Source organism: Nomascus leucogenys, chromosome X (genome assembly GCF_006542625.1).
Source record: "Nomascus leucogenys isolate Asia chromosome X, Asia_NLE_v1, whole genome shotgun sequence".
NCBI lineage: Eukaryota > Metazoa > Chordata > Mammalia > Primates > Hylobatidae > Nomascus > Nomascus leucogenys.
Genome location: NC_044406.1, coordinates 18,060,993 through 18,086,605, shown reverse-complemented (window position 1 = coordinate 18,086,605; position 25,613 = coordinate 18,060,993). Strand labels below are relative to the sequence as shown.

At 43.7% G+C, this 25,613-nt stretch overlaps 1 protein-coding gene across 12 annotated transcripts in view; it reads left to right on the top strand.

Annotated features, from left to right (window-relative positions):
• The window catches only part of SH3KBP1 (SH3 domain containing kinase binding protein 1), a 358,209-nt gene that overhangs the window by 258,467 nt on the left and 74,129 nt on the right, over positions 1-25,613 (top strand). For all 12 annotated transcript variants that reach the window (XM_030807593.1, XM_030807591.1, XM_030807587.1 and 9 more), the window contains one exon: positions 22,897-23,004. In XM_030807593.1, coding sequence (XP_030663453.1) covers positions 22,897-23,004 — 108 coding nt within the window. The remainder of the gene's footprint in view (positions 1-22,896; positions 23,005-25,613) is intronic.

Here is a 25,613-nt window from a genome sequence, read left to right as displayed (position 1 = left end):
CTTAGCACAAGTGTGACTTGGGAGATCATTGTGGCTGCCTGTGCTGGCTCTCGCAGGGCTGGGAAGCCGTGGCAGGGTGGAGGATGCAGGGAAGGGGAAGAGATTGCAGGTGCATAGAGTGGGGGTAGGCCCAGGGTCCCGCCGACTGTGGCCATTACTGAGAGGGTGGAGACTGGTGTCGCCTGGCCCTACCCCTCCCCCAGGGCTTGTCCATAAGGTGATCAGTAAGATTTACCTTTGTTATCAAGAGGTTACCTCTAAGACATGGCTTTAGAGATTGTGTGTTTTAAGAGCCAAAGCCAAAGATGCCAGGGAACTAATGACCCCAGAAGTTAACTAGCTTGCCAAAGGTCAGGAGTTTTAGGGAGAAAGCTGGTCCTCTCATGGACTCCATATAACAGTGGTATGGAGTATATAATGCTTTCTGGAACAGCAAATCATTCCCTGTTTTGCAGATCACCCAAGAACTCGTCCATCTTTTTACCTGTAAAGTATTCTCCCCTGAAGTTATTTCAGTATGTCTCTGTAGGTGTTGAACGTGGCAGGAGGAAATGAGGGGAAGAATGCTTCCCTTGTTTTCTGCAAATGAGGCAGAAGTGATTCTTTTCTGTTTCTTTCAGATTGCTTTCTGATACACAGTGCATTTCCTGTTTTTAATCAGACCTGTGACCAAACAAGCGGAATAAGGAAGTTGTTAAATGGGTGTGAAGCACAATACGAATGCTGTAATAATTAGCACAGATAATTTGGTTTTAGAAATACTGGGAAAGGGCTGGAGCGCTTTTTTCCCCCTTGATGATAAAGCAACCAGAGAATTAAATAACTGCTATTCTTTGCAGTGGGAGGGAGGGAGGGGACTCACTAGCCTGTTTTTGTTTTGTCTTTGGAAGAGAGGGAGCCTCTTTTTAGTTGAAAACCTGGTATGTCAATAATATTTAATGAGGTCTGAGAAAAGACACACATCTATTTCTAATTTAACATATTATACTCCAGTCCTTCCATTTGAATACATATCATAATGAGAACACATTCATCTTGATGATTTTGTTCCTAACCTCCCAGCCTGAGATCCAGTCTGATAAAAATTAACGTGATTTTTCTAATGACCTTAGTCAGAAAGGGAGTATCTATCGGTCCCATCCACATGGTACAGATAAATGAACAGGTAGATGTGGCAGGCTGCTTTCAAGAGTGTCCTGAAGGTTACATCCTATTTCTCTGGTTTCATAGATTAACGTATTTGAAAGCAGTTTAGAAACTGAAGCAGCACACTGCTATTAATATTATATTTGCAAAACATGACGTTGTCATCTCCGCTGTACACTTGGTCTGTTGACCTGACTTTCACACTGATCCAACTCCTCAGGCCTAGAGTTCTCATATCACCATTTTGACACTTGGTCCTCCTAGTCCCGCCCTGCTCCCACCCCCAAGCCTTTCTCCATCCCTGCCACTTCCTGCCCTGCAGAGCTAAGCATAGGCTTGAGTTGTTCTGTATCTGTCCAGGCCAGGTGAGCAAGGACCAGGCTTCCTCCATCCTTCTTTCTCTAGCACCCACCATAGCACCTGGTCTGGAGGAGAGCCCTGGGGTGGTGAAGGATGGAGGGATGTTCCCCCCCGGCTCCAGTGTCCCCTACCCACTTCATCCCTAGCACCTCAGCCCCTTCTTTTTGTCATTCTCTAACAATGCTGTGCTCACTTACCCTTCTGCACCAATCAAAATCTTTAGTAACTTTCTTTTTCTTTATTGTAAAATCCAGATAGATGATCCTAGCACTCCTTCACCTGGCCTGGCCTCAGTCTGTCTTGGTGGCCTTGGTCCATGTGGCTGTTCTGCAGGTACCCCCCGTATATCCCCCTCCTGCTCATGTGTCCTCACTAACTTGACTCGACCATGTTCCTGATGCCCGAGATGCCCTCTGCCTACCCACATCGCTATTTTTGTTTGTTTTGTTTTATTTTGTTTTTGAGACAGGGTCTCACTCTGTCGCCCAGGCTGGAGTGCAACCATGCGATCTCAGCTCACTGCAACTTCCACCTCCCAGGTTCATGCAATTCTCCCACCTCAGCCTCCTGAGTAGCTGGGATTACAGATGTGTGCCACCATGGCTGGCTAATTTTTGTATTTCTAGTAGAGATGGGGTTTTACCATGTTGCTCAGGCTGGTCTCGAACTCCTGACCTCAAGTGATCCACCCACCTCAGCCTCCCAAAGTGCTGGGATTACAGGTGTGAGCCGCCGCAGCCGGCCTAGCCACTGCACCCAGCTTCCAGTTTGCTGGGGTTTTTTGGATAGCTAATCACACAGCCAGTCTTAACTCATGCTGCTTGGGCCCATTTTAGAGCTTGCTGCTTAAGAAAATCCTTTGTGCTCTATCATTTTGCTTTTATTATTTTTTTATACAACCTGCTGGGAAATCAGATCTCTTGCTATCCCGTGCTTGTGCGGATTTTCACTTTTATTTCCATAAAGTGCCTGCCAGCCTTAACCTAGCATTCCAGTTTGCTGGAAGCAGTGTGTTCAGATGACAAGTGCCATGTAGGCTACCAGCTCCCGGAACCAGGGTTTGAATCCCAGCTCCACTGTTCCTGGCTGTGTCTCTTCGGGCATGTTGCTTACCCCCTCTGAGTCTGAGTTTCCTCAGCCATAAAGCAAGGGCCATAAAGCTGACCTCACAGGGCTGCTGCGAGGATTTACTCTGGCAGAGAGGGGTCTGTCAGTGGCACCCATAATTCTAGGAATTGTCACCCAACCCTGGCTGCTCTTTCTTGGGCCCTGGAAGAGGGAATGGAAGGGCTCTTGTGTCTTGAGGCTGGAATGCCATGACGTTAAGCAGGTTAAAATGGTGAAAAATCCACCTAAAATAGTTAAGTATTCACAGTGGAGGAGATTTTAGCAAGAATTTGGAAAGAAAACATGCCATAAATATTTTGCTTGCTGAAAGTGGGAAGAATGGAGTCGGAGCCTGTAAAACCCTGCTGACATTATAGAAAATTGTTACTCTTCCTCTAAGTTAGGAATCGCCCGGAAGTTCATTGAGATGATTGTATATTATTGCTATTATAAAATGAATGGTTTCACCATGATCTGTTTAATATGCATTCTGATACGCGTATTTATTGGATGTAGGAGTTGAGGTGAAAGACCTGAATTGCTGTTCTCTAAATTCTGTGTTCGCCGTAGAGGTTCCTGATAGACCCCGAATTCCTCTGACATTTACTTTGGTATCAGTGAAGGTGGTTTCCCTTTGCCCTGCTTTTCTGTGCTGTAGCAGGAGTCACAGAGCAGGCTTTGCCCTCATTTTTAGCCCTAGATTGTCAGTTCATGTGGCTTTCTAGAAAATGAGTCAGACACCTTTAGTGGGTGTGTATAAGCCCTCTGCAGTTCCCGAAATAATGTGCAAAGACCCAAACTATTTCTGTGTGTCCCTGGAAACCAGGAGGAAGTGTGGCAACCTGAATGGTTTGTTTTCTAGTTTATTTATAAAGAATTCTTGTGAATTTAGGAACATTTCCACTCGTGCAGAACACACCTGTGTTTAGCTTTTATTTCCAGTCACTCAAAAATAACTCCCGCGTCTGTGTTCCTGCCACCCCCATCCCTGCCTTCCTGATTTGTGCTCAGAGTGTGTTTGAAAAGGTTCTAAAGCTTCTGGGTCTCATTCCCAACTGGAGAAGCTTCCTGGAGAAGGGCTGAGGGCAGCTTGGCAGGAGCTATGCCAGGGCTCAGCTGCAAGTGTGAGATGGCCATTGGAAGGTGTCCCACACTGTGGCTGCTGCCGCTTGGGGCAGAATGAGCCCAGCTGTGGAGAGTGGCCATGTTCCCACTCTTGGCCAACAGCCTCTTGGCCTCAGAGCAACAGCCGTTCCTCACAGCTCCCACTAACCTAGGAGGAAAGGCTTCCTCTGTGACCCCATTGTAAACAAGGACCTTTAGATGTTTCTTATTAAACAGGCTTCCTTGGGTAGTTGTGTCTTTGACCCTTAAAGCATACCCAACCCCCATGTCTTCATTGTTTTAAGCCTATTTGATGACATCAAGATCAACGCTTAGAAAGCTAACATTGGTCAAAATCGTGGAGTCTTAGAGATGGAGGGAAGGGAACGGAGGCAATATTAGCTAGCATTAATGTTCATGGAAGGAAACTGATAGACACACCCTAGAGAAAGAGGGGACCCAGGCCGGGCTCAGTGGCTCCCGTCTCTAATCCTAGCAGTTTGAGTGGCTGAGATGGGAGGATCACTTGAGCCTGGGAGTTTGAGACCAGCCTGGATAACATGGTGAAACCCCATCTTCACACAAAAAAAATACAAAAATTAGCCAGGTGTGGCGTTGTGTTCCTATAGTTCCAGCTACTCGGGAGGCTGAGGTGGGAGGGTTGCCTGAGCCCGGGAGGTTGAGGCTGCGGTGAGCCATAATTGTGCCACTGTACTTAGGCCTGGGGGACAGAGTGGGACCCTGTCCCCCAAACCACAAAAAAGAGGGGACCCAGAATATTAGCTAAAGACAGTTAGTGGCATCCCCAACACAGTAGTACAGTCATCTTTCCTGAGGATTATCCACTGAAGATTATTGACAGTGATTTTAATTTGCACCCTGTCCTCTTCCCCTCACAATGTTCGTTCACTCATTCATTCATTCATACATTGAAGAATATTTATGGTGTGCCAGGAGCGGTGCAAAATGCCGGAATACAATGGTGAGCCAAAAATTCAAACCAGGAATTTTGCTTCTTTGTAGGGACCCCGAGTATTTGGAGCTAGACATGCTGCGAGGGCACAGTTAGAACCGCTCCTTTCATGTCTACCTCAACGTGTTTTCCTCCCTGCTGTCCTAGACAACAGTTGAACATTTAATTAACTTAATAATAGCTAGATCTTTCTCCAGGACCACAGCTTCCCAGCACAGCATTCTGGACCACTGGCAGCAAGAGCCTGGGACCATCATCACCATTCCCCTTTCCTCAAGAGTCTCCCTGGAGCTCAGCATCTCCCCTCATCTTCACAGCAACCCCGGGAATTAGGTGGGATCATGCATGTTCTCTGCAGATTACAAAGGAGGGGCAGAGGCCCAGAATGCTGAAGCAGCTTTCCCGAGGGACTCCCAGCAAGTCATTGGCAGAGCCAGGTCAGAGGCGTCTGCTGACCCTGGGCCAAGTGCTCTTGGAACTTGGGGGCTGGGCAAGGTGGTAACTGCGGGTGGAGTTTGTGTTTCCTGTGGGGCTGAGTCACTTCCAGAGGTGACTCTTGTCTACTCATTGAGAGTCCTCATTGTTACTGGATATCCAGGGCAAGCGTCTGTGGAGTTTCCTTTCTAAGGTAATGACATTATCATTGTTACTTCGCAGAAAAACAATATTACCATGCCATCACCCCATCCTTTGTTGCTGATGCTTGCATTTTGAATCTATGTTTCCCATCTGTTAGGGTCAGGACATCACTGTGGTGGTTTCTGGATTATCCATGACTGTAGGAGTCCACTGTCACCTCTAAAAGAGTGAAATGATGGTCCATGCAGAGGGAATGATGAGTTCAGCTCAGGGTTGACATTGGTTCTTTTTGTGCCTGAGGTCCGCCTCCCCAACTGCTTTCTTCCAGTTTCTTCCCATGCCCAGAGTATTTTGCCTTCCTCTTTTCTTCCCAGCCTGGTTGCCACTTAGATTTCCACTCACTGTCTTGGGGAAAAAAAAAAAAAAAAAAAGGCAGGCGGGAGTCCTGAGGTCCTTCCTAAGACATTCTATGATCAACTCTGTTATTTTTTTTGTTCTAATGTTTATTTCCCCTTCCTGCCTCCCTCCCATTAATTCATTAATGAACTAAAACATGTATTCATCAGAAAAATGTTTTCAGACTTCCTTGCTTCCCACCCCACAGGAAAATAAGGTTGCCTTCACAAAGAGAAGCGGCCTTAGGAATCTCAAGCAAGATCCATAGCTTGGTAGGAAGAAAGCCGATCAGCTAAATCGACTGCTGGCCGTGACCCTTTCTCTCTGAACTGCTGAAGCTTTTAGCAGAGCTCAAATGGTAGGATTAAATGTGGTTCCAAGGGTGAGGAGTAAATTAGCAGGTGTCACCCTGAAGATGATGACATGCTGACAGACCCATTAGACAGGCATGTTTTATGAGTGAATGAAGAAGTTAAGCATAGGTCTGGGATCATCTGGGTTTACAGACATTTGGAAAATGTCAGTGTTGAGCAAATGAGTCATTTATGTCATAGAATGTATTTCTTGCAGCATGGCCTATCTTGTTAGACTGCTTATGTCCTTATTCTAGACAGAAGTCACAATATATCTCCTCCTCAGAGCATTTAAAACCCAAAGGAATACAATTTGTTGCTGTTTTGTCTTCCTTTTATAAGTAGCCAGGACACTGGGACCAGTGAGAAGAATCATTACCATCACACAGACATAGTTTTAAATTAGATGAGGATGGTAAACATAGGGCTTGGGGTGGGAGAAAATATCTTTTTGGTTTACCAGTAGACAGTTGTTGAAAGGCCACCCCAACATTTTGATGGTCATTATTATAGATTTTTCCTTTGTATCATGGACAGATGAGTTTGCAGCTGATGTAAATTCCCAGGTTCATATGCCTACACAAATTATATAAAACTGTCTAAAGAGATCCTGTGTTTGTTCAACCCAATTGTCATATCTCTGCAGAATGTTGTGCTAAAGTGGCAGGACATCAGTAATCCCCCATATTGGGACACTTTTTTTTCCCCTCTGCAACACACAGAAAAAAAAATCTGTAGGTATCTTAAGGAATTAGAGAAACTCTCCCTTTTTTTCTGTTTCTATCTCCACCCTTTCTATTTGTATTACTCTGATAGGGGTGTTCTGAGGCTTAAATGACAATGTTGTATCTAAAAGTGCTTTGGAAACATAAAGGTTAAATCATAGGGCTGGGTGTAGTGGCTCACACCTGTAATCCCAACACTTTGGGGAGGCTGAGGTAGAAGGATTGCTTGAGCCAAGGAGTTTGAGACCAGCTTGGGCAACATAGCGAGAGACTCTGTCTTTACACACACAATATTTTCTTTAAAGGTTAAATCATAGTTATTGCTATGATAAGTTATTAGAAGAAGATGAAAAGACAAATGCCTGGTAACTGAATGTTCTTTCTTGGTATATTGAACTGTCCTGAAATTAAGGTCAGTACTTCCCCTGAAGTTCCTTTTCATTATTTATTTCAGCTTAGGATGAAAGTAATGTATTACAGTTGTGTAACCTGTCTTGTTCAGTATCTCAAAGCTCTTTGCATTCATATTTGCATTTTATTAAAATACACGGTTTCTGAGATGAAAGTGGCATGGGATACACTTTTTTGTTTGTTTGTTTTTTGAGATGGAGTCTCGCTCTGTCACCCAGGCTGGAGTGCAATAGCGTGATCTTGGCTCACTGCAACCTCCGCCTGTCGGGTTCAAGTGATTCTCCTGCCTCAGCCTCTGAGTAGCTGGGATTACAGGCAACTGCCATCATGCCTAGCTAATTTTTGTATTTTTGTAGAGACGGGGTTTCACCATGTTGGCCAAGGCTGGTCTTGCACTCCTGACCTTGGGTGATCCGCCCGCCTGTGCCTTCCAAAGTGCTGGGATTACAGGCATAAGCCACCACGCCCGGCGGGGATACACTTTTAAGTAATACTTTAAAATTGTATAAATAACACTCTTGGAAAAAAATCAGAAAAACAGACAAATAAATACAAAGAAAAAATTACCAGTGACCTTACCACCTTCACATACCTCTTAATATTTTAGCAATTATTCTTTCAGACTTTTTCCATATGTGCACATAATTACAGTTTAAAATAAAAATAGGATCATATTATATACACTATTTTATAATAACCCTCTTTGTCCAAAATACATCATGATTATCCTTGGCAGCATGGGTAAATGATTCCTTAGCATCCTGAATCCTAATGTATGGAGAGAGTACCAAAATCCTCTTTTTTTTTTTTTTTTTTTTTTTTGAGTCGGAGTCTCACTCTTTTGCCCAGGCTTGAGTGCAGTGGCATGATCTCGGCTCACTGCCACCTCCGCCTCCTGGGTTCAAGCGATTCTCGTGCCTCAGCCTCCTGATTAGCTGGGACTACAGGCCTGTGCCACCACACCCAGCTAATTTTTGTATTTTTAGTAGAGATGGGGTTTTGCCATGTTGGCTAGGCTGGTCTCAAACTCCTGACCTCAAGTGATCCGTTTGCCTTGGCCTCCCAAAGTGCTGGGATTACAGGCGTGAGCCACTGGGCCTGGCCCTCGACAATCCTCTTTTATGCTTAGCTTGTTTCCAGTTTTTCTTTGTGTTAGACCATGTTGCACATAGTCATCACCCTGTTCAACAGTCTTTGTATGCATTTCTGCCACTTCCTCCTAGCTGTGATACCTTGGCAGGTTACTCATCTCTGTGTGCATAAGTTTTCACATCTGTGAAATGAGAGTAATAATAGTACCTACATCCTGGTGTTGTGAAGATTAAATGAGATGAAGTAGGTAAAGTATTTGGAAAGCCTGGGTCCTAATAGCTGCTACATAAATGTTAGCAGTTACTATTTCCTGATGATAAATTGCTCAATGTAATACTGTATTGATGCATTTTGAGGGCATATTGAGGATACATCCTGAAAGATTGTGCCAATTTAGTCTCCTCACAGGAGTGCATGCAAATATATTTCCCTATTCTCGTCATCCCTGGATATTATCATTCTTTTTAATCTCTGCTAATGTGCTTTGGGCTCTGCTAATTCTGCATTTTAAAAAATGACTACCAAGCTTGAACATTTTATGCATCATTTCCAATTGATTTTATAAAAATACCTTATATTCATGACATTAACCTGTCATCTTCATATTACAAATATTTTTTCTTAGTTTATGACTCATGGAGATCTTTAAGAAAAAAAGTCATTAAAATAAATGCCTTTTAGGCTTAAAATTTCCTCATTTTATAGTTAACTGTATAGTGCAGTAAAATGTGTCCTTTTAAGAATAGTTTTGATTAAGGTTTTTATATTTTATTTCTAGCTGGAAATGGTAGCCAACTATTAAATGCATTCTTTTTCTGCCTTCCTCAGGGCTTTCAGTGTTTTAATTTAAAGCTTCTGTCTTTACAGTATTTTTTTCATAGTGGCATTGAGAGAGTCCCTGAGGTTCTGCATGGATGCGTATAAGGATCCCCATATCCTAGACCAGGGTTTGGCAAACTTCTGTAAAGGGCCAGCGAGTAAATATTTCAGGCTTTGTGGGTCATGCAGTCTGTGTCACAATTACTCAACTCTGCCATTTTAGAGCAAAAGCAGCCATAGAGGTAAATGAATGGGTGTAGCAGAGTTCCAATGAAACTTTATTTATGGACACTTACATTTGAATGTCATGTAATTTTCACATTTCTTGAAATATTCTTCTTTTGATTTTTAAAAACCATTCAAAAATGTAAAAACTATTCTTAGTTTGTGGACCATAGAGAAATAAGTGGCAGGCTAGACTTGGCCTATGGGCTGTAGTTTGCTGGCCCTTAAAATAGAATATCTGGAAATAGACTCATAAAAAAAATCCAGCCAATTAATTTTCAACAAAGATACAAAGACAATTTAAGAGAGGATAATCTTTTCAAGAAATGGTGTTGGCGACCGGGCGTGGTGGCTCACGCCTGTAATCCCAACACTTTGGGAGGCCGAGACAGGCAGATCACAAGGTCAGGAGATCGAGACCATCCTGGCTAACACGGCGAAACCCTGTCTCTACTAAAAATACAAAAAAAAAAAAAAAATGCCAGGTGTGGTGGTGGGTGCCTGTAGTCTGAGCTACTCGGGAGGCTGAGGCAGGAGAATGGCATGAACCCAGGAGGCGGAGCTTGCAGTGAGCCAAGATCGCGCCACTGCACTCCAACCTGGGCGACAGAGCAAGATTCCGTCTCAAAAAAAAAAAAAAGGTATTGGCACAATTGGACACCCATAGGCAAAAAAAAAAAAAACCAACCTGAACCTATTATACAAATTTAACTCAAAATGGACCATAGATCTACATGTAAAACGTAAAACATCAAAAGTTATGTACGAAACACAGGAGAAAAGAGTTGTTAGACATGATACCAAAAACACAATCCATAAAAGAAAAAACTTGCCAAATTGAACTTCAGCAAAATTAAAAACTTTTGCTCTGCAAAGACACTCTTGAGAGAATGTTATTGGCTAGTCTGTTTTTCCTGCAAGGCCATCTAAGCCCTAGTGTTCAGGAAGTAATTGCCTGCTACATAATTGCGTGGATTTGAAGGACCTTGGTTTCATTCTGAGTCTTCCTGGGAATACCTCTTGTAATACATGGATCTTTCACATTGGAGCCTTTCCTTGCCCTGTGTTCTTTCTCCCCTATAGTGGCAGACAGACAGAGCCATACTCCAGTGGTCTGTTCTGGACTCAGCTGAGCAGCCCGAGGGCCTGGATTTGACTTTGGAATTGTATTTTTTACTCGCTGCACAGCTCTAGAAGCTAAATCAGCTAAGTATAGATTAAAAGGCACCAGACAAGTTTTCAGGCTAAGAAATATGTTTTCCTAGTAGAAGAATTTCTTAAAAGAAGTGTGGATTTGTCTGGTGAAGAATGGAAGTGGAAGATAGGAATTTAGGAATTTACTAATAGTCGCTGCAGCTGCCTTCAATGTTCCTGACCTTCAAAATGATCATGGCTATGCCCTTCACCTCCTGTTCCTTCCCAGTCCTTATCTGTGGAATGAAGAATACCACCTTCTCCTTTTTTAAAGCTTTCTTTGTATCTCTTAGAATTGGTGCAGGAGCTAAGAAAATCTCTTAAAACATAATAATAAAAAATGCTTTATGAACGCCACTGTCTACCAGTGAAGCAAAATGATTTTCTCTCATATCTACCATCCTTTTAATGGAAGAAAAGCATGTATTTGGATGCAGAGTCAATGCAGTTCTCTAAACCATAAATGAAGGTAAAAACTCAGCTATAGGATGCACATCCTGGAGGAGTAGACTATACATTCAGCTATGGATGAGCTGTAGGTGCCATTAGAAACAGCTTTTAAGATTTCAGATTAAGTGGTCATCTCAATGTAAATGACCTAGCAAGGTCCCTAGCAACTTTCCCACAAAATGAGAAGTTTCTGTGAAAATGTTGTTACATAAGTTTACATTCTTGATTATATCTTTTTATATTTTTTTAATTTTATTTATTTATTTATTTTGAGACGAAGTCTCACTCTGTCGCCCAGGCTGGAGTACAGTGGCACCATCTCGGCTCACTGCAACTTCTGCCTCCCGGGTTCAAGTGATTCTCGTGCCTCAGTTTTTCAAGTAGCTAGGATTACAGGCATGCGCCACCACACCCGGCTAATTTTTGTATTTTTAGTGGAGATGGGGTTTCACTATGTTGGCCAGGCTAGTCTCAAACTCCTGAGCTCAAGTGATCTGCCCACCTTGGCCTCCCAAAGTGTTGGGATCTCAGGTGTGAGCCACTGCACCCAACCACATACTTGATTATATTTAAATGGACAGGAAAAAAATGTAAAAGTGCTAGCTTGATAATTTGTATTTTGTGTATGACTTGTTCACATGCCCTTATATATAGTTAACGTCTCTTGGAATACTTAAAGCCATCTTACGAGGACATTGGGAAGGTACTGTCTATGTAAGGATCTCCTTTTCACATGATTACTATTTTTTGTGTTTTTTTTGTTTTGTTTTGTTTTGTTTTGTTTCGTTTTGTTTTGAGACAGAGTCTGGCTCTGTTACCCAGGCTGGAGTGCAATGGCACGATCTTGGCTTACTGCAACCTCTGCCTCCTGGGTTCAAGCAATTCTCCTGCCTCGGCCTCCCAAGTAGCTGGGATTACAGGTGCCCACTACCACATCCAGCTAATTTTTGTATTTTTAGTAGAGATGGGGTTTTGCCACGTTGGCCAGGCTGGTCTCAAACTCCTGACCTCAGGTGATCTGCCCTCCTCGGCCTCCCAAAGTGCTGGGATTACAGGCGTGAGCCACCGCTCCTGCCCGATTTTTTTTTTTTTTTTTAAGACAGGGTGTCACTCTTGTCACCCAGGCTGGACTGTGGTGGTGTGATCGCAGCTCACTGCAGCCTTGACCTTCTGGGCTCAGGTAATCCTCCTACCTCAGCTTCCCAAGTAGGTGGGACTACAGGCATACCCACCACATCTGGCTAATTTTTTGTAGAGATGGGGTTTTGCCATGTTGTCCAGGTTGGTCTCAAACTCCTAGACTCAAGTGATCCGCCCACCTCAGCCTCCCAAAGTGCTGGGATTACAGGCGTGAACCACTGCACCCAGCCAATTACTGACCCTTGAAGTGGACTTATGGGAGTAGAAATTCTTTCATTCCACAATTAGAAAAAAGGCTAAAGCATAAACATTTTTTTAGAAGACTTAAGATTGCATATGTTGCAAAGGAAATTATGAAATCAATAAATAATTCTGGTATATTTTTGTGTACAAACTATATAGCCATGTTCCACAACTCTAGGAAGTACCAAATATGAATAGTCACCCTGGAGTTGGGCCAACATGGCAGCATCTGTTGGATGCTGTTCTCTGAAGAAGCTCCAGATAGAAACTTTTTTTTTTTTTTTTGAGACGGAGTCTCGCTGTCTGTCACCCAGGCTGGAGTACAGTGGCACAATCTCAGCTCACTGCAACCTCCACCTCCTGGGTTTAAGCAATTCTCCTGCCTCAGCCTCCTGAGTAGCTGGGATTACAGGTGTGTGCCACCACACCCGGCTAATATTTGCATTTTTAGTAGAGACGGGGATTCACCATGTTGGTCAGGCTGGTCATGAACTCCTGACCTCATGATCCACCCACCTTGGCCTCCCAAAGTGCTTGCATTACAGATGTGAGCCAGTGCGTCTAGCCCTAGAAACATCTTTTTCTAAGAGGAAAACAGGCTGTGCACACAGAGGCCTTTAGGGCTTCTGCCCTTGGTTGTCTTCTATGAAAATCCCCATGGGCCTTCCTGATTCCTACCTTTGTGACACTGAACACCTGTGGAAGTCCTGTTCTCTTACTAGGGACTGAGATTTGGTTTAAGGTTGTTTTTTTTTTCCCCCCTCGTTTCTTAATGACATCTGAACTCAAAAGTTACTTCTGTAGCATTTCCTCACCTATGTGCTGTGAGGGTCGGGTAGTGATTTCTTCAGCTCTCCAGGGTGGATGGGAAGGGCCTTAGCTGGCCGGAATCACCCCTCTGGGCTGATGGCCTTCAACAACCTTTGGCCTCCAGCAGCGTGTCGTAAAAATGCTACTATTTTATGTGTGTGCCATTATCTGAAAAAAGCTAGGTGGCACTAACTTACTGCATGTATTTATCCTTCTGTGTAAAGATGTTCAACAATGGCTCTACTTTACTTTAGGGAATACTTCACCTTCCTTGTTAGAGAAAGGAACATATGACTGGCAAAGGAAACTCCAGGATAATTAAAAACCCTTGTATGTATCTTCATTTCACACATTCTTTCTCTAGGACTTCTTTTGGGAATTAGACCTTGAAATAGCTCAGACTTTTAAAGATAGAGCTGAAAGTTCTATTATATCTAGAATGAAAAAGTCCAGTCTAATTGAAGAAACAATCTTTTTGAGGGAATATATAACTTGGGGTTGCAGCTATTATACCGAGTAAAGGGTAATTAGACTTACCTTCCTGTCATAGACAACTCTAACATTGGCCAAAACATACGAAGTGGCTGTTTTTAGGCATTGGACAGTACATATCACAAGGATGTGATCCTGGAGACAAGGGAAGCATAAAAGTGAGTTTTACATCAACTCTGGCTTTTTGCCTAGAGGCACTTTCTAAATTGCAGCACAGGGCAGTGGAGCCCAAACAAAGAGTAGCAGACTCATTTATTGGATAGAGGAAACAAGTTGTAATTCAGGACTGCTGGGGTGGCTCAAATTTTCAGGGCAGGGAACTGCAAAATAATGAGCTACACATGGAAAGAGTGTCAGAAATGTATAGATCTAGATGATTTGGCCAAATACTAAGCCAGGCATCAGTAGGGCAAGACTCCACTAGGCCTGGAAGAAAAAATAAGAACTTGGGGGGGCTGTGAGCTGAGTGGATATCCCAGAGATCACCAGTAATGGGAGATGTTAGAGTTCTAGCTAAGCAGAGTAGAAAAACATGAGGTGCTAAACACTTCTGGCATCCAGTGAGAACCCAGAAAAGCCAGCCACAGGAACAGCACTACCCTAGACCCATTGTAACAAAGCCTAAAAACCCAAGCCTTGACCAGTCAAGCTGACCTGCAAGTAACCTGCCTACCATAGCAGAACTCAACACTCTTTCAGGGAAGACAACAAAATCTGGTCTTTGAACAATAGCATGCACAGTTGCTCAACAACTATTGAGATAATATAATCACAAATGACTAGATCTATGAAGAAGCAGAAAAATGTGAGGTGGCTTGGAGAAGACATAGGGGTGTTTCTGAGTACAGTTTTCAGGCATCGATACCTGCTTCAGTTAATACTGGCATGCCCAAGAGGAAATGTGTTTACTGTTTTTTGTGTTATCCACCCAGTTTCTTGTTACTAGTTATATAGTATGTAAAAAGAAAAAAGCAAAAGTTAGTATAGCAAAGCCTGTAAATTGTTGCCTGCTAAGAAGCCAGGATTTTTTGTAAGTAGTTCAACTCTGGGTCATGACTTCGTTGTATTACAAAAGAGTGAGTGACTGCCAGTCAGGTGTGGTGGCTCACACCTGTAATCCCAGCACTTTGGAGGGCCGAGGCGGGCAGATCACTTGAGTTTAGGAATTTGAGACTAGCCTGGGCAACATGGCAAGACCCTGACTCTACAAAAAATTAAAAAATTAGCCATGCATGGTGGAGTATGCCTGTAGTCTTGGCTACTCGAGAGACTGAGTGGAAGGATGGCTTGAGCCCGAGAGGTCAAGGCTGCAGTGAGCCATGATGTATTTATCCTTCTGTATAAAGATGTTCAACAATGGCTCTACTTTGGAATGCCACTGCACTCCAGCCTGGGCAACAGAGTGAGGCCCTGTCTAAAAAAAAAAAAAAAAAAAAAAAGTGAATGATTGCCTAAGCCTTAGCTATCCTGTGATGATGGCATTTGGAATGTAGTGTTTTCTTGAGTGAGCTTGTCCCTAGGACTGTCTCCTCAGGCATCTCTCTTTAATTTTGGTCTGCCAGGCATTGCTTCTGAGACTGAATAGTAGTCAGTGTAGTCCTCGTTTTTTCTTCTTACCTTATAAACTATGATATGTGGCTGAGCCTCCTTTAGTAACTGATTTATGGGGATGTAGAAAATTCTGAGCAGAAATCCCAGCCATGCAGAATAATTGCATCTCTTGGGGAGGTGTTAACAAGCAGAGGCAGAGATGAGTGCTTCTGGGCTCTGGCTTCCATGGAACTTTCACTCAATAGCCCCCACCCCTAAGCTCTATGCAGAAGGTGTTCAGTAGCAAATATTAAATGGCTGTTTCCATACTGCTGGTGGATGCTGAGGGTGTGAGGCCCCCTGGGGGCATGCTGAGGCTCACTTAACAGCCTCACCCAAATTGTCCAATACTCACTTTCTCCTCAAATGATATCAGGGAAGGTCAGGAAGAACAGCCATGCTGGATAACTTCCGGGAAATTGGGACTGGGGAGCCTGGGGGCAGCTGACCACCAGAAGTGACTGAGCAGAATACATTTCTTTTTCGTTTGCATCAAGTGGTGTACCCCTTTTTATGTTTTCAGTTTTTGGTTTGAAATGTCTGTTTCTAAGCTGCATGTTCCCATTTGAACTCAAAGAAGACACAATGCCTGAGAAAATGTGGCCTACCTTTTTGGGGTAATTTTAAAGTTTTTGCCACAATTTTGAATAAATAATAAATTCAGAACAGATCAGCAGGTAAAGCCTGATCATACAGATGAAGCTTACTTTGTGTAGTAATTCTATACCTGCTTCCCCCTTGTTCAGTTTGACCTCACTTCTGATGTTTGAAAGTGGAGAGAAGTGGAACAGCAGTCTGGAGGAAGATTGGGTCATTCATCTATTCAGTCAACATTTATTCAGAATTGATATGTTCCGGGCACTATGGCAGGAATTAGATGGAGACAGAGGTGTGAAGATAAGAATCCTCATTTTCAAGGAGCTTATCGTTTTCAGGAACCTTGTGACTCAAAGTATGGTCCACGGAGTAGCAGCATTGGCATCACCTGGGAACCTCTTAGAAGTATAGAATCTCAGACTTGCCCCAGACCTACTGAATTTGAATTGGCATTTTTACAAGATCCCTAAGTGAGAAGCATGCACATTAAAGCTTGAGAAGCATTCATCTTAAATCACTGACTCTCAGCCTACACGCTGGAAAAACCTAGGGCCATTGTAAAAGCACTGACTTCCTGTGCCCATTCCCCACCCCCAAATTGTGATTTAACAGGTATGAAGTCTGGCCCAGGCATCGGCATTTTCTTTTAAATTCCCAGGTGATTCTAAATGTACAGACAGGTGTGAGAGCCACTCATCTAGTACATGGCTTTGTACTCTTGACAAAACAGCCCAAGATGAGATTGTAGCTCATTCTGTTAACCAATATACAAGCTAGATGGCAAGTTTGTCTTTTCTACAGATTTGAAGTGCCTAGACTAGAGGTAGGCACACCAGGTCTCACGTGGCCCTCTCTGTGCCCACAGGTTGTATGTCAGGGAATCACCCTCAGCTGTGTGGAGCACTTCGGCCAGGTTACAGGGGGCCATGCTGGCAAGATTGAACAGACTGAGGCCCAATACTGAAGTTTGGGCAAGGCCTCCTTCCTCAGACACACCCCGGGGTCTTGGCATCCCTCCCCTTGGCCTCCCTCCAAGTGTGTGAGCTGCTGCCAGGGGGTTTCACCCGAGGCAGCAGGGACTAGGAGTGGCTCCTTGGCACTCGAAGATGGCGCTGGGTCGCATGACAAATGCACATGAGTGTAATTAAGCAGCTCTCCTGGTCACATTATCCCTCAGGGATTCGGACCAGGCCATATAATCACAATGATGACAATAACAACAACCAGCTCTTGTGTCACTCTTTATACTTTGCAAAGATTTTCACATGTGTCAAGAAACTGAGATCCAGGGAGCTTTCATCACTAGTGAACAGCTTAAGTGTCACATGACCCATGCTTGCTCTGTTCCACCTCTCTCTGAGTTCCACTTGAACATATCAGGCAAAATAAGGAATGGCTCACTTATGGCAAAGTGAGTTCCCTGTTATAAGCAGTATGCTAGGAGAGAGTAGATAACCTGAGATGTAGCAGAGCATAGAGGCTGGACTACAGAACGCCTAATGCTCTATTCATTCATTCCTTAAAAGGAAAAACATCATTTGCATTTTATAGGGAAAAGTGTATGTTACCCTAATATCTCCCTGGTGTTGAGGCATAGAGAAACCATTTTGGCCATTTTAAAGACTTGAGTTTGAAAGAGTAAAAATGATATGTCAGAAATATGATTTCTTTCTATATTCTTGCTAAGGGTTTAGGTCTACTTTCCCCTGAGTTCATGCTAATAGAGCTTATGTCTAAACAGCAGCTTTCTGGAAGCTTCATCTACATGCTGCTCCTTTTCTCATTTCTGCCTCCCACCTCATTCAGAGTTCATCCCCTCACCTGCCTACAATGCTCTTTCTCATTTGTATTAGAGTCTAAAACTCCATGAAGGTGACTGTCGTCTGGAGTTATGCCTGGGGTCCTGGTGTAATTTATTAATAGCGCCCCAGATTTGGAAACAAATTGTAGTACTTGGGCCACGTTACCTCTCTCCTCAGTGGTCAGCTACTGCCTCACCATCCTGCCTTCACTCAACGTCTACCGTCTTCCTTGGGGACATCCACTTCCACCCTGATGGCAGTCGGGCCTCACAAGCGGTTGATCACCTGCCCCTCCTTTCTGCCCCTGTCACTCAATGGGTACTGTCTTGCCTCACGCCTCATATCACTGTTCAGTAGATGTTGGAGGGGCAGACTTTGTTCCAAGCTCTAATTCCTGTATATTCTCTTCCATGAGCACAGCTTTTCTCTCTCCCTCTTCTCTTCCTTTACGCCCAGCAAGTCTGCCCTTGACCATTCTCATTGCCTCAGTTCTTGTCCTTGTTCTCTGCTTCCAGGCTGCCCAGCTTGCCTTGGTCCCACTTGTTTGTAAATCCAGCCTAGCACTTCTGCCAGTGTTTCTGTGGCATTCTGATTCACTGTGTCTGCCTCTCCCACTAGACTCTGAGCTTGGGAGCCCCACAAGGACATGATGGTCTTCTTTTCTCCCCTGGATTCATCTCCTATCCTGCACATTTTAGAAGTCTAGCCCAGCCATTGGCATTTTTTTTTAATTCCCAGGTGATTCTAAATGTGCAGCCAGGTTTGAGAGCCATTTTAGGTTCTCAGTAAATAAATTGAGGCCAGGCGCTGTGGCTCACGCCTGTAATTCCAGCACTTTGGGAGGCCGAGGCGGGCAGATCACCTGAGTTCAGGAGTTCAAGACCAGCCTGGCCAACATGATGAAACCTCGTCTCTACTAAAAATACAAAAAAATTAACCAGACGTGGTGGCAGGCACCTGTAATCCCAGCTACTTGGGGAGGCTGACGCAGGAGAATCGCTTGAACCTGGGAGATAGAGGTTGCAGTGAGCCGAGATCATGCCATTGCACTCCAGCCTGGGCAACAGAGCCAGACTCTGTCTCAAATAAACAAACAAATAAATAGAATTTGCTGCTATTTTATACTTCCAAAAGCACAGCCCTCATACAAGTCTCTTCATCTCTCCCATCAAAAGACTAGTTCTTTTGTCTGGTTTGTTGAAGAGGACTTATTTTCACTTCTCATTTTGCTGTCAAAATTATTCCTATTTCCCTTAAATTAGCTTGTATTGCTGGGGGGAAAAATGCCTTGCTTCTCTGTAAATCTCTATCCCACTCCAGGCATCCTGACCCTGTGCCCACTTTCTGTCCTATAGCAGACTCTTTTTTTTTTATTTTTTGGCTATTTTTTCTTGTTTTTTTTTCTACTTCTGCTAGTAGCACTAAATCACACTGGCAGTTTTCTCTTTTGACTGTGCTTATCTCATCCATGGGCTTTGTGTTTATCTCATCCATGGGCCTTGTGTTTATTCTTGTACCAATCAGAACAATTAGACATATTGTGTTTTCCCTTCATGCTTCCCTTCTCTTCTTTGAATTATGCAATGAGTAGCACTGTTAGTGTTTTCCTTAAGAAGCAGAGTATAGATGGGCCATCCAAGCCAGTCATCACCAAGGGGAAATATGAGACATACAATGTCATTATGTACCACTTTCTCCCGTAGGAGTGTATGGGATCTAAAGTTATTCTGGGCCGGGCTCGGTGGCTCACGCCTATAATCCCAGCACTTTGGGAGGCCAAGGTGGGTGAATCACCTGAGGCCAGGAATTCGAGACCAGCTTGGCCAACATGGTGAAACCCTGTCTCTACTAAAAATATAAAAATCAGCCGGGTGTGGCGGTACATGCCTGTAATCTCAGCTACTTGGGAGGCTGAGGCAGAATTGCTTGAACCAGGGAGGCGGAGGTTGCAGTGAGCCGAGATCACGCCACTGCACTCCAGCCTGGGCGACAGAGTGAGACTACGTCTCAAAAAACAAACAAAACAACAACAACAAAAAAACAAAGTTATTCTGGATGGGCTTTTGCTTATTAACATTTTCTGTATTGTTTTTCTCACATGTGAAGCAAAAAAGGTTCTTGGGTTATTATTTGCATAAGACTAAGATGAAGCATGGATTTACACTGTTTAGAAAGTTTGAGCCCAGGTGTGGTAGCTCACACCTGTAATCCCAGCACTTTGGGAGGCCGAGGCAGATGGATCCCTTGAGCCCAGGAGTTCAAGACCAGCCTGGGCAACGTGGCGAAACCCCATCTCTACTAAAAATATGAAAAATTAGCCAGGCATGGTGGCATGTGCCTGTAGTCTAAGCTACTCAGGAGGCTGATGTGGGAGGATCTCTTGAACCCAAGAAGTCAAGGCTGCAGTGAGCTGAGATCATGCCACTGCACTCCAGCCTAGACAATGAGAGTGTGACTCTGTCTCCTTGCAAAAAAAAGATAGTTGTTTTTGAATGCCTTTTGTGGGCATAGTTCTGTATCAGATGACCTGAAATGAATGTGGAAGGAAGACCAGTCCTCAGCTAAGCAAACCATTCACACATGAAAAGATTTCAGATTATTGCAAAAACTGTTAATGGTTCTCTCCTCTTTTGGTACTAGAGCACTTATTTGATACCTGTTACCCAAAGGACCTTGCATAATATTGTATGTCTGTCTTTCCCATACATCTCTAAGCTCCCTGGGGTTAGAGATCATGTTCTCTGCATCTGCATGTTTAAGGTTTGGTGCTTACAGAGCTTAAATATATTTCGCATTTAATAGATTAAGTGCAAATTAACACTGTACTGAGCATTAGAGAAAAGATAAGGCATTCATCATAGTCAGTTTCTTAAAGGTGAGTTTCAAGTTGAGTTTTGAAGAAACCTAATTCCAAGAATTAGGGTCAAAGAAATTCTACTCCCAGCTTCCTTCATAAGTTTTTCTGGTATCATTGATGATGTTTGTAACATCCTAGGGTCAGAAGAACCTCAGGAGCCACCAAATCCTGCCACCACTCCTGTTCATAAATCCCTTCTTTGAAGACTGATGCTAGTATTCAGGGGGTGATGTGACATGGGCAGGACCAGACTATCTACTTGGACTTCTCACTGTCATTTTTCCAGAAAGATAAGCATCCTTTCATGTTGAAAGACTTTTGGACCCTTATTTTGTTCTGGGTAAATCTGAACTTGATACTTCAACGGCCTTTGTTTTTTTTTGTTGTTGGTTGGGGCTAGAATTTATAGTCTGTGACTAAGGACTGATTTCCAAAATCTGCACTCTCTTCCCTAAGGGGTCAGCTTATCTTTGTAACAGATACCACTGGGGCAGTGGAAGGTGGTGATGAGTTACTTCCTACCTGAGGTGGGCCTTATGCTAACTTACAGAGAATCCCCATGAGTTTAGGCAGATAGAGTCCATCCTGTTCTACAGTAATTCAAGTATTGGACTGCAGGAGATCGCAGAACTCTCAGGGCTAGAAAGAGTCTGTGTTGATTCTACAAATACTTATTATATGAGGCATTGTGTACGTGGCTGGGGGTATAATGGTGAAAAGTCAGACGTACTCCTCACCTTGCTGGAATGTATGATCTAACAAGGTACAAATGAGCCATACAAGCCATGGCTCTCCCAGGGCCCTACAGCAAGGCCTTGGGCCAGCTGCACATCTGGTACTTGAGCCCTTTTCTAATCCCACTGGTGTCGTGGAGACCATGGGTTCTCCATGGGCCCTGAACATGATCTCCTCTCTTTCTCTATCACCTTCTTGCTTTCCGTTATGTGTTACCAGCAGGTTTTTTGTTTGTTTGTTTGTTTTTTGGAAAGCGTTTTCTCATTTTGGGCTTCAGCTGGAAGTTGTTGATCACAAGACTTGGGAGTCTGCAATAGGACAAAAAGCAGGCACAGAGTCAGGATGCCTGAAGTGGGATGGAGATTTACTGATTACAGGGATTTTATTCAAGGAATTTTATATTTGACAGTGGTGTGTATATTATATGTATACTGGGCAGGAAGCGATGCCCAAGTGAGGAGGTTTACAGTAAGCTGGATGAGTCCTGGATCAGGTGGTAGAAGTGGAATTGGACTCGGAGGACAAATGTGAGACATGTGATAAAACTCCAGCAAATGGGACTTCCAACCAGTTGAAAATGGGAGAAACTAGAAGTGGTTTTTTGGCATGAGGTTGTGTGCCCAGGAGAACCACGAGGCCATTAGGCTCATGAAAAAGGCCAGGCTCTTGCCATTTTTGCTCGTTGTCCTTTCTCTAGCACCTGGCTCAGTGTCCAGCACAAAGTAGATACTTGAGAAATGTTTGATGAATGAATGAACAAAATAGAGATTATCCAAAGGGAAGCAAGTTCACTCTGGAAGAATCAAGAGCCTTATTCATTCATTTAGGATGCCAACTTTGCATCCTATAAAGTGGAGGAAGGGATTTTCATGATGGCAACTGTGCACCATCAACATCCAAAGGAGAAGGTGAAGGAGAGCAGTGCATTAATGAGCTTGTGTAAAGTGTGATTTTTCTTCTGGTTGGCTGACTGTCGCAAAACCTTTTTTCAATATTGACAAGCTTTGTGACAGGCTAATCACATTTATGTGTGTGATATTTTCTAAGCCATATTTGCAGTTAATGAAATACTTTTATTTCAGTAGAATTATAATGAAGAAAACACATATTCTCCCATCCTTAAAGAAAAAAGAAAGGCTGGGCGCAGTGGCCCATGCTTGTAATCTCAGCACTTTGGGAGGCCGAGGCGGGTGGATCACCTGAGGTCAGGAGTTTGAGAACAGTCTGGCCAACATGGTGAAACCCCATCTCTACCAAAAAATACAAAAATTAGCCAGGCATTGTGGCACGTGCCTGTAATCCCAGCTGCTGGGAGGCTGAGGTGGAGGAATCACTTCAACCCAGGAGGCGGAGGTTGCAGTGAGCTGAGATTGCACCACTGCACTCCAGCCTGGGCGACAGAGTGAGACCCTGTCTCAAAAAAAAAAAAAAAAAAAAAAAAAAGAAAGAAAAAAGAAGACCTTATTGATTCAGGGCATCTAAAAGCAGCACTGGGTTTTGAGTTCCAGCTGGCAATGTTAAGCGGACTTAAGCTTTTGTTTTCCCCTCTGACATTGGGGTTTGTGCTGACTTGGTAACCATTGTCTCATTAACACGGACCTCCAGGAAAGGGCCTCCATTCACTTGAAAAGGGGAGTTAGACCCCTCTGGAGACTGCTTGCCCCCATCTCTCACTCTCTGTTCTCCTGTTTTCTAGGACTGCATCGACGTAGGCTGGTGGGAAGGAGAGCTGAACGGCAGACGAGGCGTGTTCCCCGATAACTTCGTGAAGTTACTTCCACCGGACTTTGAAAAGGAAGGGAATGTAAGTCTCCTTCACTTTGATTTCAGTGGAGTTGTGGCTCCCAAGTTGGGACTTGGGATGGGGGAAGTTTGATATAATGTTGAAGAGCACTGGCATTTGAACATTCAACAGACCCAGATTCTGAGCCCTCGGCTGCCATATACTCTGTAACAAGTTTCATCATAGGATGCATCTGTTAGTTGGCAATAGTGATCTCTACTCTGGGGTTGTTGCATACATAAACAAGATAGTGTGTGTAAAGCACTCAGTGCAGCACTGGCACATTTCAGCACCCAAATAAACTGTGAGAACCTTGGGTGCTCTTTTTGGTAAGTGGACTGTCAGCATCCCACATAGCATGGTCCTTGGGGGTGGGAAAGTAGCCAGTGTTGTGGAAGTGGTTGAAAAGCACATTGTAAGGCTGAGGATGCAGGGCGAGGCCTGTTAATCTTTCTACACTATATGTGTACATGTGTGAGTACACCCACACATATCCGTTTATTAGTATATACACATCTCTCATCCACGGTTTCTCTTTTGTTGTGGGAGCCCATTTGACTATGCCACTGTTTAAATCAGCCACTCCATCTGTGTTTGCCTCACTCCAGGTGTATTCTTTCCCTGCTGACGATGTAATAAGAAATACTGGGAAGTTAGAAGCACTTTCCAGTATAAGGGGGCAGCAATCCCATATTCAGGGTTCTTTGCCCAGGCTTTTGCGTGGCCTCTGCCCACCTTTCCCAGCCTCAGCCCACTTCATGTCCATGGGGACTCTGTTACTGGACAGTGCTGAGCCAGATCTTGCCATGGCACGATTCCAGTAGGGCTGAGGTGTGGGAAGGATAGCTACAGTGCTGGTGGCTTCATTGCCAAGGATATTAAAGTAGCATTTAATGGAATTTGTGCTGCTTTGATGAATGGATGTAATTGTTTAAGAAGCTAGATGGTGTTGGCACCTGCCAAGATTATGGCCCATAGACCATTAGGTTGGTTTAAAGGCTAAGTTAGCCACACTTTGTAAGCTTTTTGATTGCTTGCTTTCTTGTATTGTTTAGGTGAAGGATGTTCTGTTCCACACCTGTTATTCTCTCTTGGAGTCTGAGTTTGGGTTCTAGAGAATCTGGATTCTGGTTCTTAATGTTCCCTAGATTCTTGATACTTAAAGTGAGATCCATGGACCAGCAACAGCAGCATCACCTGAGAGCTTGTTAGAAATGCTCAGACCCCACCCCAGTCCTGGTGCATCAGAATCTGCATTTTAACAGCATTCTCTGGTGATTTGCTTGCATATTACAGTATAGGAAGCACTAGTGTAGAAGCAGGTGTCTAAGTGATGACAACCCACCTTCTGGTTTCCTCCCCCATCCCCCATATTTTAGGAGGGAAATAAATTCACACAACAGAGAAGAGCTCATCATTCAATAAGAAAATTTTCCACCAAGCAAAATCACTTGAAATGTTTTTACTGATGACTGTAGCAATAGTGGATTGTCATTTGACAAAATCAGTCACTGAGAAGAACAGATACTAAGCACTTAGTAATGACTGCATAGGAAATGATTTGAAATAGTAGGACGCAGGAATAAGGATGGCAAACATTACAAAGAGTACAGTGGTTGTGACCCTAGGCTGTGGCATCAGATAGATCTGGGTTTGAATCCTGGCTCTGTCACTTACTTGTTCTGTAGCCAAACCCGAGTCACTGAATGTCTTTAGGCCTCTGCATTCTCATCCATAAAATCATGAGAATAATTGTACCTACCTTGTCGAAGTGTTGAGAGAAGATTTACTGGGATGATGCACATAAATTCTTAAACGTGGTGCCTAGTAGTTGGTAAATGCCTCACACAGATTAACTATTCCAGTCTTTATAATTACTATTTACCACGAGGGTAGGAAGGCTCTAGCTAAAACTGTGAAGTAATGATAAAAGGCTGACTCTGGTTCTTTCTGCTCCAGCTGATCAAATCAGCGCAGTTATCTTGGTATCTTGGTGAGCTTTCCTGGGAATCCAAATGCATCTAAAAACTTTGTTAAGTAGCCATTAAAAATAAATCTAGCAACTTAGAAAAATGTATTGGTAGAGACATGTGAGCACAGAATGGCGTAATCTTTATGTTATTTGTCATGTTTTTTTTTCTGGATCTGCTGCCTGACAAATGTTTTATTTCCATTCACTCAGTCAGTATTTATTGAGTCCTTTCTCTGGGCCGGCCACTGTGCTGGTTGATTGAAAGTGAAGCATGCACATGGGTACTGTCCTTGTGAGCTTAGAGTTAGGCAGTTAGGTCTGGCGTTTAGGGCCATGGAGACCTGCCAGACTCTTCTGAAAGGACACTTGATACAGGCCTCTCCAAGTGAGTGGAGGCAAGGGGGCTGTTCAGTCTGCCCATACCCCGCTTCTCCGCTATCTTTGTGAGGCTGGTAAAAGCTAGGCACATCCTGAAGCATTTGGGCACCAAGACCTTCATGGTGACTCCTCTCCCTTCGACCAAGGAATCTTAGCAAGCATACCATCTTACTAGACATCTGCCACCTTATTGGTTCTGATTGAGGCAGTATGTTTTTTTAATTGACAGATAAAATTATTTGTATTTAATGTTTACAACATGATGCTTTGAAGTATATAT